Here is a 14,644-nt window from a genome sequence, read left to right as displayed (position 1 = left end):
TATGAAAATGGTTCATATTTATTTGAAGTATCTTCTGGATTAGTAAGTAGCTAAAAGAACACATTTTTTTTTTGCTGCTTGGAAAGGTTAGAAATGGAACTGTGAGTGTTCCTGAAGATGTAAAATTATATTAATGATAAAAAAAAATATGGGCATTCTTAGAAGTTAGAATTTGGACTCTACTACCACTGTATTTAATAAATTAAGGTGTTTATTTGTGGCTACAGCTAATTCTGTTGTCAGTCACCGTATATTGAGTATGATTAAATGTGTATTATAATAGACAAATCATCTTGAATATTCAAGGCATTTTTGGAGATTGTGGAGATTTGGAGTAGAAACATTTTAAAGATGACATTTTTTTTAAATTAGCAAATGCGAAATGACCCATCAAGTGAATTTACTTAGAGTATCCATTCAAATGTTCAGACTTGTAAATTGGATTGGCAGTCAGCATAATTTATAATAATGTCTTGACTTAATGCATTTTCTTTTTTCAAAGGAACCCAAATGTTCCTTTATTCCAACTGACTGAGTTAACAGCCCATTTAGAGGAAAAGAGTCTCTGGGTATAATTATGCTGCTGAGGCATTTCCACTGTAGAGTTCTGGAGTCTTCTTGCTCCCCCACAACTCCCCACCCCTTTGCTTTAAAGTTGGCTCCAACTTTGTGGTTTTTGTGATTAACAACACTGGAGACTGTGATTTCTAATGCCATCCTTGGAATCCATGTCAGAAGTGAAAGGCCACCTCTCCTATGGGGGAAGCTTTCACATTCTTCTGGCACTGAACAAAAATAAGGAAAACATCCAGATTCTGTGACATTTACTGCGTGCATCCAAGGGATGTAGGAGAAACAATCCTCATTGCAGGTGGACAGAGGTGAAATGACATCAAGCGAGTGATGGATTCAAACTCAAGTCATCGGATTCAAGTCCCTGGCTCCACCTGACTCATAACCAAGCCCTCCAGCCTTGGCTGAGGATGGCCTGTGCATCACCTTCTAAGGTACAGTGGTTGTGTAGCAGTGAGGACACTGAGTATGCAGGCACCCACGTTGTAAATAAGAAAGCAAATATTTTTATATTTCATCCTCTCATGTGTATAATATTTCCGCCATAAATAGGTTAAAACTAAATCGAGACTTGAGCTAGTCTCTGTAGCAGGCAGGGAAGGAATAAGTTAAGGGATTTTCCTTCTGCTTACATTTCAAGTCAAGCTAATTGTTTCATGAATTGTTTTTCCTTGGATTACCAGTTTTGCATATTTGTGCTTAGAACTTTCAACGATTTCTCATTTCCATTAGTGTGAAATGCAAACCACTTTGTTTACCTCCAATATCATCTTTTGTCACCACTCCTCACCTTGCTCTGTCCCAGCAAGACTGACTTGCTCTCAGTTCTTCAGACCTGCTTTCTCACCTCTCGTGACGTTCCCTGTGCCCAAACATTCTCCACTTCCTGGGCTTGCTGAACTCCTATGCACCTGTCAGGTCACAGAGTAAGTGTTTCTTCCTCCAGTCTCCTGGACTAAGTATCAGTAGGTTCAGGTCCCTGCCAAATGCTCCCAGAGCACACTCGGCTTCCCCATTATTTTACTCATCACACTTTCCTGTAATTGCTGGCTCGTCCTCCCTGCTAACTCCGTAATGCAGGGACCATTTCCTGTTACGGATCCTTATAACAGACACGACTGCATAGTAGGTACCCAGCAAACATTTGTTGAATGAATAAATAAACGAAACTCTACTCCCATGGCAAGTTTGGTCCAGAAAGCTTGTATTCCATATACATTGCTAGACTGGCCAACCTTTTTGTATTCTTCGACCTGTGATCACTTCTTTAGCAAACACTGAACTTTTGTCTCTTGAAACATAAATCGAAAGATCTTTCGTAACAATGCTGTTTTGCCCTGTAAAACAGAGTTGACATTTTTAACAATAATCATTGTTCAGAAATGGGAATTCAACAGACCAGGGATGCAGAACAGCATTTAACCGTCATCCCAGAGAATCATCAATTTATAGACATACTGAAGTTAAAACTCTGTAGACTCCAATTTTATTCGTTCTTACATAATGTAGGAGAATCAACTTCTATTTTATCTCTGTATTCCATTTTCTAACATAGTACTTGTTACAGGGGAGAAACCCAACCAGTGTGTTTTTGTAAATGCGTAAGTAGAATAATAATGTCTGCTAAATGTATTTAGTGCTTTTCTTAACACTTTACAAGGATTAACTCATTTAATCCTCACAACAACCATAGTATTCTATTATTAGAATCAGTAGATTCTATTATTAGTCCAATTTTACAGATGAAGAAACTGAGGCTAGGCATTTGGCATAAATTACCAGTGTTGGCAAGGACTTTAGACGCCATTTTATCCAATGCACTTATTTTAAAGAGGGGCAGCTGAGACCTAGGGAGGTGATGTGATTTCCATCATGCACATTCATTAAAACTTTTATTAAATGGAACCCACTGTCCACACTCAAATTAGACGGGTGCTTTTTCTCCCCTTTAGCAATTTACAATGAATAGAAGGACTTTTTATAGTTATATTTGGGGAAAGGGGTACATTTTACTTTCTATCAGCTTTTTCTCTTCTTAAAAACATTTTGATTCTTTATTTTACCCATCATTTTAGTGTATTTAGTAGTTTAAAAAAATAATACACAGGTTGGACAAGACTAGAATGTATTTGTCTTAGTTAATTTTTAAAAGTGACTTACCTAAAACCCAGGTCTTCTAACTTGGAGTCCAATGCCCTTTTCTTGCTCCACTGTAGTCTCAAAGATGAATTTGCAAACATGATTTCAGACAAAATGCAGGAGCCATATTTAATTATCTTAAGTTGGCTTTTGTCATCAAGGAAATCGGAAAGTTTGGACAACTCAGGAATGGATTTCCATCCCACATATTTTTTACTACTATTTCTGTAATTAAGTTTACAGTCTATATTCAGGATTTTGTGCTTAAGAGGTATTATTCTTAGTCCTAGCCTATGGGTCAGCAAAGTTTTTCTGTAAAGGTCTGGATGGATAAATATTTTAGGCTTTGCAGTCTCTTAGCTGTTCAACTCTGTTGCAGACGATACGTAAACCAATGAGCATGGCTGTGTTCCAATAAAACTTAATTGACACAAATTTGAATTTTATATAACTTTTACGTGTCACAAATATTCTTCTTTAGATTAAAAAAACTTTTTAAATATAAAAACCATTCTTAGCTTGCAGACCATACAGAAACAGGCAGCAGGTTGGGTTTGGCCTGTGGACTGCAGTTTTCCTACCCTTGCTCTCAGCTAAGAGGCACGCCCAGGTGTCATGATCAATTGTATAGGGCACTGCGAGTAATGTATTATAATGTATTACTGGTTAATTATAAAAATATCGACATTAGTAATTTGTTTGTAAAATAAATTATAATTGATGGATTGTTATCTTGATAATGCATTCCCATTAGAATTTGCATTCTAATATATTTTCCAGAGTTGATGTGAAAGAGGTGTCAGTAAAGTCAGAGCTGGGTAAGCAGCAGTTTTATTTTATCTAAGCTGTGCCAATCGTGAACTACTTTCACTGTGCAGTTGCTCTTCATGGTGTGGATTACAGTTGATCCTTAAACATCACATGGTGTTAGGGGCACTGACCCTCTAGGCAGTGGAAAATCCACCTATAATTTATAGTAAGCCCTCCATAATATGTGGTTCCCATGTCCACGGTTCCTCCTATCCATGGTCACATGGTCCAAGGATGCAACCAACCTTACTACATGTAGCACTGTAGTATTTACTATTGAAAAAAATCCATGTATAAGTGGACCTGCACAGTTCAAACTTACGTTGTTCAAGGGTCAACTGTACAATGTTCAGACTAGTTTATTTTCCTCTAGACAATTTTTAAGTATTATCTAAATCTGTTACATCCACGGGATGGGAGTGTTTTACTCATGTGACTATGGCATCACCTTGTGTATCATAATGGAAACATGTTTGAGAACCACCGCAATAGGTCAAATGCTGAGATGTGAATACTTTGCTGTATATAACTGTATTGTTCTCTAAAAAGAATTGGTTATGTTTGGTGAACAGTTTGATTATTCTCAGTGTGTTTGTGTATATATTTGTGCATACATGATGAGGTCTGTATGTGTTTATACATAAATGCCTATATATACACATACCATGGCCATTTGAAGGTCTTTGTCAGGATTGTTTCTGTTTCTGATCTTGTAAATACTTTAAAACCCAAGAGATATAACATTGTATGTATTACAGGCCAAACTACCCTTAAGTTTATAGTAATTTCGTTTGCAGAAAGGGTTCCTGGATCCGTTATTAAACCTTGCCTCCTCCATTCAACATTCTGTGACTTGTTAAGAACATATAAAATAAAGTATCATTGTTGAGTTTGACTTTTCTATACCGTAAGTTAAGAAACTAAGCCTAGTGTGAACTGAGTCAATGGCATGTAGATGCAACCTATCTATGTTTTATATTTAATTAGATTTCTTGTTCAGTTAATCAGTTATTTAGTTTCAAGTTGTACCTGGTTGTTTTCATATTTAATAGATAAATATAAATTCCTTTTCATGAAAATAGTGGCTATTAACGTGATTTTAAATGTGACTAAAGATTTAAGTGAACCATCAAGCGCTTTGGGGTTTTTCACTTAAAGTATGCTGATATTCAACTAATGTTTTCTGTCTTCCCCTGGATAGTGGCTATTAGGCAAATAGCTGTTCTGTTCTATTCTTCGGGAGAGCCATGGATTCTCTAGGGTTACGGGGTACGTGGCGGTTGTGCCATTCACCCAGATCACTAAAGCCGTTACCATTTCATCACACAGAATGTCCTGACCACCTGGAAGAGTAAATGCACCTTCTCCACATGCCTTATTCCCCCAGATGCGCTCATATGCTGGAACAATCTGGCTCCAGGTGTATTAATATACTTTTTTGCGACTGTCTGTAAAATACTATTTTGTAAGAACTATGCCTTTAGATGGACATTGATGGGTTATATTTGTTTTATAATAATTGTGTACCTAATGTTCAATTGTGGTTGATTTTGAGATTTATGATATTTATAAGCCTGTCCTACGTGGATTTTTACTCTACGATATGTGGTACCTTACTAATAAAGACATGGATTTCTATTTATGTAAAGTAATTGTAGCAATATTCCTAGATGCTACCTAAATGATTGTTCTGCCCATCTGCCGTCACAAATACTTCTATCTTTAGAGGGCTATGTTAGAGTTAGAATATATTAACTAGATTTAAATTTTAAAATATAGATTCTCAACATGGTTTGAAATTCTTCCTGTTGATGTAATTAAAGTTTATAATTCTTTATTGATTTACTCTGGTGCATCTCTGGTTTTCTGTTTGTTTGTTTTACATCCTTTCATCAGTAAAGTCTCCCTGAAGTTGTAAACCTTGGAGAAGATGACAGCCTGTCATTCTGACAAAGAAGAAAATCATGTTGCAGTAGTCAGGTAAAAATCCCTGCAGAGAAACAATTTGCAAAAGGAATCTTTATTTATAGCTTCAGCTCAGTACCTTTATCAGATAGTAAATGGAGGCCTATAATCCCATGTAAAGTGTATTAGTTGGCTAATAGTGCATAACTAGCTCTAAGAATTTCAATTATAGGCCTTACTGGTAACTAAATCATATTATATGTTAAGAACAGTTGGTTTAGTTGTAAAGGCTTATGAATCATCAAGGTGGTATGGAAATTGTGGAATGCAGTAGCTGAGCTGGTTGAGAAACTGGGACTAGGTTGAGAAATTCAAGGAATGTCATGTTAAGAAAGAGTTAGTTATTACCACATTCTGCATTATCGGCTCTAATCCTCACCCTGCCCCCCAAACAAGTATTTTGTTATTTTTTGGTATCCTAGGTGTTTGCCATGGTATTTATTTTGCAATATTCTCAGTGGGTAGCCCAGCCGTCAGACCTGACCCTGGCTGATGTTTGACTTGGAAGTTTCTTAGGGCTCAGTCCCAGGTGCAAGGGCCAGGGGGTGAGCGGTAAGAAGAGACTGCTGCAGTAGAGTAGACATGAAAGTCACTTGCATCCAGGAGGTCAAGAAGCTTTAACCACTTGTTCATTCATTCATTCATTCATTCATTCAATGAATACTTATCGAGGACTCTTATGTACCAGTCCATATGCTAGAAACTACACATGGAGGATTCCAGGAAGAACAGCTCTTGTTTTCTGCCCCTAAGAGGCTCATAGCCTACTTGGGGAGTCAGATACCTAAATACCATGATAATACTTTTTGGTGACTGCAGTGTAAGGAAATGCTCAGGTGTGGTGCAAACCTGGAGTAGGGATCCTCACCCAGCCTGGGGCAACCAGGTGAAAGCAGGTGGTAGTACTGAGGCTGAGTCTTAAAGAAGGAATAGGAGTAAAGCAGGCAAAGGATGTGGAGAGGCATCTCCAAGAAAGGGGAGAGCAACCCCAGAAGAAAGGCCAGCAGGATGTGTTTGGGAACCACTGTCATTTGACAGGGTTTGTATTAGTTTCCTATTGCTGCTGTAACAAATTACCATAAGTTTAGTGGCTTAAAACAACAGAAATGTATTCCCTTGCAGTTCTGGAGGCCAGAGGTCTGAACTGAATCACACGGAGCTACAATCATGGTGTGGGCAGGGCCGGTTTCTTCTGGGAACTCCTGGGGAGAGAATCCTTCCTTGGCTCTTCCAGCTTCTGGTAGCTGTGGAAATTTCTTGGCCCATGGCCTCATGACTCCAATGTCTGCCTCTGTGGTCAGAGAGGTCAGATTGCTCTCCTCTTCTGTAGTCTAATTTCCCCCCTCCCTCTGATATAGATACTTGTGATTACATTTAGCCCCCATCCATATAATCCAGGATAATCTCCCCACATCAAAATCCTTAACTTCATCATATCTGCAAAGTACAAGTAAGGTAACATACTTCACAGGTTCTAGGGATTAGGACCTGGATATCTTTGGGGGCCACCCAACTGCTAGAGGATAAAGGATGAGGCAGAGAGTGGGAAGAGTGAGGTAGGGTGAGCGTGGCCCCATCACAGAGGACCTTGGAAGTCATAGTAAAGAGTTTGGAACCTTCCCACAAAGTGAGGAGGCTTTGAAGCGATCAGATTGTATTTTAGAAAGATCACGCTGGCTGCACTGTAGAGAATTGATTGGAGTGGAGCAAGAGGGCAGACAAAGGGACCAGCCTGAGGCTGCAGTGACATCAGTGCGGTACCAAGAGTGTACAAACAAGTAATGCTTAGGATTCAAACCCATCAGGACTTGATTCTCAAATGAAGATAGTTTATTTATAAATAGTGATTAGTCTGGCTAATTTGAAATGCATCCACCATCTCCTGGTTTTCAGTCTTGCTCTGATTTGCAGCAGAAGGCTGGTAGTTTATACACTGCATAGCCTCAGCTTTAGTTGGAGTATATTGTTGGGAGTAGAGCCAAGGAAGCGGTGGGCTGGGAATCCCAAATCCTGATCCCTAACTGTCACACTTCAACAGCTCCAGATAAAGCGTTCCAGACAAATCACATCTATGAAGATGAGGAGCTACCAGCAAAGGACATTTACGGCCAGGCACTTTTGGGACAGGCAGTTCTGGCTTTTGGTGATAAGTGTTAATTACAAAATCAGTTTGCAGATGCCAATCTCCCCCCTACCAAACTTCCTCCCACCCTAGAAGAGAAAGGGGGAGCTATTTTGGTTGCAGACCTTTTTTTAAAAGGGGGATTTTGTGTGTGTGTGTTTCCCCAAAAGAACTGCCCAACTTTCTTTTACTCATCTGGTCTTTTCCTGGGTGCATGGGTGTCAACTGGGTTGGTTGAATCAATTTGATAATTTCTTCACTGACCTTTTTACGTATTGGTAAAATTGTCTTTATTGACATGGTTTGGAAGGTTAGCTATAGCTGGATGGTACAAACCAGAAGGACAGGAACCTAGACTGGATGAACAGGAGCCTGGAGGCAGGAAAGGCGATACTCCACTCATTGAACTGGCAGGACTCGTGCTGTAAGTGGGGGCATGTGTCCTAGTGCAGGGATAGGAGAGAGAAGTCGGAGTAGTTAGGGAGTCAGGCAGGGCCTGACGGTATCAGACTTGTTTACATCATTTGTTCTTCAGCCATTGAGATTTAAGAAAAAAATCTCTTAGTAATTGCTCACATTCATACTAACCTTAGCTTCCCAAACTCTTTTCTTCTAAACCACTTATTTATGTTCTTAGTCTGCCAATTTTATCTAGTTTCAGACGCTGGATGGTTAATTAAGTGTAGAAAAGGCAAATAACGTTTCATCTTGTGTGCTTACTTTGTGGAGTTGGTAGTGGTTCCCTAGAATGTTTCGCTGAGAAGGATTTTGAGGCTGTGTCTAGGCTCAGTGAGAAAGAGTTGAGTGGTTGATTAGCAATGTCTTCTATCGGCTTAGTAAAAGAGAGTGGTAACTCATATCTGGAATCTGAATGTGTGTTGTTTGATTACATTTTCACATGGCTTCTCCTCCTGCACTGTACATACCGCTTTATATGTGATGTACACACTCCACTGTAAGTACTGGACTTTGTTTAAAGTAAACACTCTAAGATAAACACAATGCCCTGGAGAATCCTCTCCCCACCTGTGTTTGTTTTACCTCTGGGGCTGTTATCTTGATACCTTGGGAGTCTGTGGACATTGACTGATGTTTAAGAGATGCCTCTTGGCTTCTCTAGGACAAAATGAAGAGTTACCCTGAGAGCCACTATCAGATTTTTACCATGTCCCAGGTATTGTGCTGCTGCTTTAGACACACTCTTCTGTTTCATCCTCACAGCAACCAGTGATGTAGATGTTATCATTTTATCAGCCAGAAATCTTTCTGTTGCAAGAAATGTAAAACTGAACCAAAACTGGCTTAAATGGTTGGAAATTCATTGGTTCATGTGACAGGAAGGCCAAAGGCAGTGTGGTCCCAGGGTCAGCTTGATTCACTCCTCTGGATCTATTTCACCTCCACTGTATCCTGGATGCCCATGGAGGCAGCTCTTCTCTGAGGTCGTTGGAGTGAGTTGCTGTGTGGGACCAAAGAAGAAAACCCAAGTAGCCTTGCATTTTGGAGGGGATGCCTAAAAGCATATGTCCTATGAGGTAGAGATTTGAGTAGACTGTGTGTACTTCTCTCAAATTTAGTTTGTAGGTCCTACATCCCAGTATTTTTTCTCTGCTCTCAACCATAGGAATACATAGCAGAAACATCCCCAGTGTTTCAACACTATTTCTCATAGGAAGCACAAACAAACTTTTTTGAAAGGATAGCAAATCATCCGTTCACTTGCTCAGCAAACACTGAACTTGTACTATGAATGGCCCATGCTGTGTCAGGTGCTGGGGACACAGAAATGAAGCAAACCCATGAGAATCTCTGACTTTGACTGTAGTGTAGTAAGTACAATCATAGAGGGGTGAGCAAAATCCTATAGGAACCCAGCCTTGCGTTAGGCCATATAAATGTAAGTCTAGTGAGTTTCTGGTGCTTCAGCCTTCATTTCTCTTAGTTCCATTCTTGAATAGAAATTCTGTCAGAGACCTGGCAGTTCTATTGCTTTGGCCATTAGAACAGTTTTGAAATGCTCTGCAGTTTTGCCTTTCACTGAGACTTGGAAGCAGAGCACCATGACAGGGTATTTTTGATTTGCTGATCTGGGACCCCAAACACAATTTAGGCAACATTACCCTGGTCCCCTCCTATCCAATACATATGTATGTCAGTTTCTGTTTGCATCTATTGATAGATGCTTTTGTTTTGTTACATGGGATCTTTTGGTTTGTAACTAGAGGAAGAGAGTCAAATCTTTGGTTGGAGAAGGACAGAGGGGTTGGTTTGGTCTTTGTTCCCTCACTGACCCTTTGGATGGGTTTTGAACCCCTGTAGTTAGAGGACTGAAGGTTGGACGTGGAAGGAACTCTTCATGAGAGGAATTACGATACACTGAACACAAGAGACCTGGTTTAGAGCTTGGGTGACAAAAGGGCACAGAGCCCTCAAGTCAGGGAGGATTTCTTCCCCATCTCTGAGTGGAACCCAGCTTTGCTTTGGCACCCTGAGGATTAGGAGTTTGGGAGTATCCAGGATCTGGGAATAATGGCACAGGCTCTGGCAATCTTGTGATGGGTACTGAGCTCAGGGAGCTGTGTGGGCAGAGGGTGGACATAGGGGGGTTGGTGGTTAACTTATGTCTCCAGGTATATATGTGAGGCATCCCCACTGGGACTCCCTCGAAATTACTGAAGACTTTTTGGGAGGGAGACTGAGGCATTGTTGTTATATAAATGGGAGCTTAAGTCAGTGTAAAATGGTTACTGAAAGCAAATGTGACTATAATTTGTAATCATGATCTCAGCAGCCCTAGATAAAGTAGTTAAGAAGCAAAGCAAAATGTAGGACAACTGATGCAAAATATTTACAGAGTTAAAGTCCAAAGACCACTTGAAAAACAAGGACTGTGACCCGAGACCCAAAAATGAGATGTTAAGGCATTACTTTTTCTTTTACTTGAAAAAATTTTGAAAACAGAAGAGGGATAACTTGCAGAGTTTCAAAGCACTCTCCTATTGAGTACTCAATAAAGGCTTCCTTCTTTTCTTCCTTCCTCCCTCCCTCCCTCCCTTCTTTCTTCTTCTTCCTCTTACTTCTCTTCCTCCCCTTTCTCCTCATCCTCCTCTTGTCCCCTTCCTCCTCTTCTTCCTCTTCCTCTTCTTTCCCTTCTTCCCCTCCCTCTCCCTCTTCTTCTTCTAAATAAAAATTCTGTTCGAGGTGTTTTACAAATAGTAGGCTTGGATCCCAGGACCTTTCCAACAGGAAAACAGAAGTACTGTGTATTGCCCCAGAGCTTCCTTTTTCTCTTCTGGCACAAGAGTTTCTATTATCACTACCATGTGACAGAGAGGAAATTAGGGTTGGGGGCTTAACTGACCTGACCTCAGGTCTCAAAAAGGAACAGTGGCAGTTTGAGACTCTGACCTAGTGCTCTTTCAGGAGTTTAGACTGCTCCAGCACTGACATATACATGGTCGTTAACAGTAGCTGCGCATGAGTCTTCTGAAGAGCTTTAAAAAATATGCTAAAAGGATCCCTTGTCAGACCAATTAATTAACATAGTACGTAAGAATAGACTTAGGAGCCAGATTCTGAGTTTGAATTCTGCCTCTGCCACTTACTAGCTGTGTACCTTGGCAAGGTACTTAACTTCTCTGTGCCTCAGTTTTCCTCTTTGTAAAGTGGGGGAAATAACATCGCCTTCCTTGTAGGGTTGTTCTAAGGATCAAATGAGTTAATGGGGATAAGACATTTATAACAGGGTCTGCCATACCATATGGTAATCGCTATTTAAAATCCTGCCAAGCACACCAGAGCACACACTTTAAGTGTTTATTAAATAAATCAATAAAATAGAATCTGGTGATCGGTCTTGCATAAGTACACCCCCCCCCCCCCACGGATTCTAATGTGCAGCCTGGGTTTTCAATCTGTTAACGTCGTGCTTCTTTGGGGATTCCGCCTCTCCCCAAATTGACATTAACCAGTGAGTGAGGCGAGTTGCTTTTTTCGTTTGTTTTGTTTTGGGTTGTTTTAACGACAGTTCAGGGTGTTTTTGGAAAGATTATCCGACATTTTTCCCCCCAGTTTGTGACTATTATAACACTTTAATTGATGGGAAGGGAGAGTTGGCTTGTTTGTTTGTTTGATTTTTGCCTCTTCTAAGATGCTGAGCCCAGAAACCTGTTACCTGAATTCCTCAGGGACCAATGAACGAAGGGAGCCCGAGGGCGAAGGAGCGCTCTCTACGCTCTCTGGGAGTTGTAGTTCCCCAAAGATCCTGTAAGCGTTCAATGGCCAGCTAGGAACTACGACTTCCACAATGCCGCGGGCCGCCCGCCCTGCCTCTCGTCCGTGCCTCTCGCCAGGCTTCCCAGTACCGCCTCTCGGCAGCGGCGGCGGCGTCAGGGGTACCATGGCCGACGACGGTTCCCCTGAAGAGCCGTCCAGTCCGCGGGGCTCCCCGGGCCGGGCGCCGCGGGTTCAGCGTGCGGTCGGACCGGGCAGCGGCGGCGGCGGCAGCGGCGGCGGCAGCGGCTGCGGGGAAACACCGCGGACGGCGGCGCTGGCGCTGCGCTTCGACAAGCCCATCAAGCAGGCCTTCTACAACACCGGGGCCGTGCTGTTCGTGTGCCTGTGCTGCGGCGCCGCTGTGCTCGTCTACTTTATCCTGGAGGCCTTCCTGCGGCCGCTGCTGTGGGCCGTGCTGTGCGGCACCTTCCTGCACCCCTTCAAGAGCTCGCTGACGCGGCTGGGCCGCCACTGGCTGCAGCGCCTGCACCGCGCGCACACGCCCATCGTGCTGGCCGCGCTGCTGCTGCCGATCTGCTTCGCAGACTACGGCGTGGAGGCCCTGGGCGAGCAGGCGCTGCGCCGCCGCCGCCTGCTGCTGCTGCTCGGCGCCGGCGGCCCGCTCCTCTACGGCCTCTACAGCCTGGGCAGCTACCTGGGCGTGCAGGTGCTGCTGGCGCACGCCGGCGCGCTCATCTGCCGCGGGCTGGACTACTTCAGCAGCCCGTGGGTGAGTGAGCCTCGGTCCGGGCCCTGGGCGGTCCCGGCGAGCGCGCAGTACCCCTGACCACACTCGCAGCTCGCTGGGGTGCGATCCTGCCAACCCCTCCGCACGATGCAGGGGCGGCCAGAGGTCGCGACCTGCGCTGCAGGCAGTGTCCGTCTCAGCCTTCCTTCCCGTGCACCCTAGGAACTTGGCGCACTTCTTTCCAAAGTGAGGACGGGTGTGGTTTGAAGGTCTCCCCGTTCCCCGCCCCCATCCTAACGGAACCACTTAGCGGGGCGTGTGCCCTGTGAGGAATCGCTTTCCCCCTTTGCAGGTAGGGGCTTCAGTGCATCGGCAGGTGGACATGAATTTACTCCTGGTCAGGGAGAGTGGGTGCTCCAGCATCTTAGTTCTGCTCACGTGGGACTTTCCTGGAAGGGACCTTAGAGATCCTAGTCCAACCGGTCATCCTACAGATAGGAGAGGTGACTTCTTACCAGGCTAGGGCTAGTTGGGCACAGAGAGGGCACTGGTTGACGCAAGTTTCTCAAGTCCTAGAACAAATCTTTCTTAATAGTTCAGAGCTGCCTCTCAGTTCAGGTGATTTGAGTGTACTTTGTGCCAGGCACTTACCTGGGTGCTGAGCCTCATGGGCCTCTTTCTCGCCACAATCTATTCTGGGGAACTACTTACGTTGTGCAGCGACTGCTGTGCAACATTCTCCTCCCGCCTGGATTACTTAGGCAGACTGGGTGAAGGAAAGGTATATTTGTGATTCTTGGATCATCCTGAGCTTATTCTCGGAAAATCACTGAGCTTTAGAGTTGGAAGGGATTTCAAGGATAATCTAGTGACACATTTCCTAACTCAGACCAGATTGTAGACCAGTTAATGATCCACATATTTCACTGGGGACTGTTAAAAACAAGTGGATGTTTAATGCATAAGAATGCTATTTCATCAATAAGCAGTACCATTTAAAAATAAATTTATCCACTTTTGTCAGTGTTCAATGCACCTTGATATCAAGTTGCAAAATAATGCCCTTTATCTGTCAAGCAAGGTTTTGACTTGCCTGAGGTTATTGGTAGAGTTGGTGATTGATTCCAGAACTCCTGTCTGCTCTTGCTCTATCCATACAACCTCTCAGTTCAAGTTAAAAGTTGATTGAGTGTGTTGTTAGGTACTGGGCTTTGTGAGGGCTTTAAACGGAGTAAGGTGCAGGCTCTGTGTTCAAGGTACATATAATCATAAGTGAGCATATTCTTATGGAGATGACAGACACACAGATAAATGTTCATTACCCACCAATTATGGGCCAGCAGGGTATTGCAAGGTATTGGGGAGCACCTCATCCATAATTTTGGGATGCTGCTTGTGTGTGTAACTGCTGAGTTATCAGACAGAACCCTTGGCCTCCAAGAGGCCTGGTTATTTCAATTGTGGTAGGAGGGAGGGATGTGGAAGCACCCTCTTTCACCTCCTGAGGCTTGACAGATTGTCAGGTGGAAGTGATCCTACTCTTTATTGCCTGCTTGCCTGGCACTCTTCAGGAGAGGTTTCTGAGATCCGGAGAATGTGATGGTCCCAAAGCCGCTCAGACTTTGAACAAACCCAGGGTTCACTTTATGGAGTCCCAGTTCCATGTTATTTCTCCTTTACCTGTTGTTTCACAGTTCAGTTAAGTGGACTGAAGGCAGAGTACTGTATGCTGTTAAGAAATATAAAGATTACTATAACTTGATTCCTGTCCTCAAGAGATTCAATCTTGTCAAATTCAGACATATTTCTAGATTCTGCTAACATTTTTGACTGTTGATAATGCAGTTTACTGTAATTACCGTAGGCAAGACCAAGTAGCATATCCGCCAAACTGTAGGAAATTAGGAAAGAAAGCCCTAGCATATATGAACACTGTATTTTCATAGTAAAGTAAGAATTGAATACATGGGTAAATTGCCATGATTAGCAGAAACTGGGGCATTTCTGCCAGTCACTCTCAGATAGTGGAAAGAGATGAATTGAATAATTGTGAAAAAGTGCCTGCAGCTCAG

General features: G+C 42.7%; 1 protein-coding gene across 2 annotated transcripts in view; it reads left to right on the top strand.

Annotated features, from left to right (window-relative positions):
• The first annotated feature begins 11,987 nt into the window (after positions 1 to 11,987).
• TMEM245 (transmembrane protein 245) overlaps positions 11,988 to 14,644 on the top strand; it is a 102,414-nt gene continuing 99,757 nt past the window's right edge. For both annotated transcript variants that reach the window (XM_059925257.1, XM_059925256.1), the window contains exon 1: positions 11,988 to 12,614. In XM_059925257.1, the coding sequence (XP_059781240.1) occupies positions 12,009 to 12,614 (606 nt within the window). In that variant the 5' untranslated portion in view covers positions 11,988 to 12,008. The remainder of the gene's footprint in view (positions 12,615 to 14,644) is intronic.

The sequence above is a fragment of the Balaenoptera ricei genome, chromosome 6 (genome assembly GCF_028023285.1).
Source record: "Balaenoptera ricei isolate mBalRic1 chromosome 6, mBalRic1.hap2, whole genome shotgun sequence".
Taxonomy (NCBI): Eukaryota; Metazoa; Chordata; class Mammalia; order Artiodactyla; family Balaenopteridae; genus Balaenoptera; species Balaenoptera ricei.
This window is presented reverse-complemented; position numbering and strand designations above follow the sequence as displayed.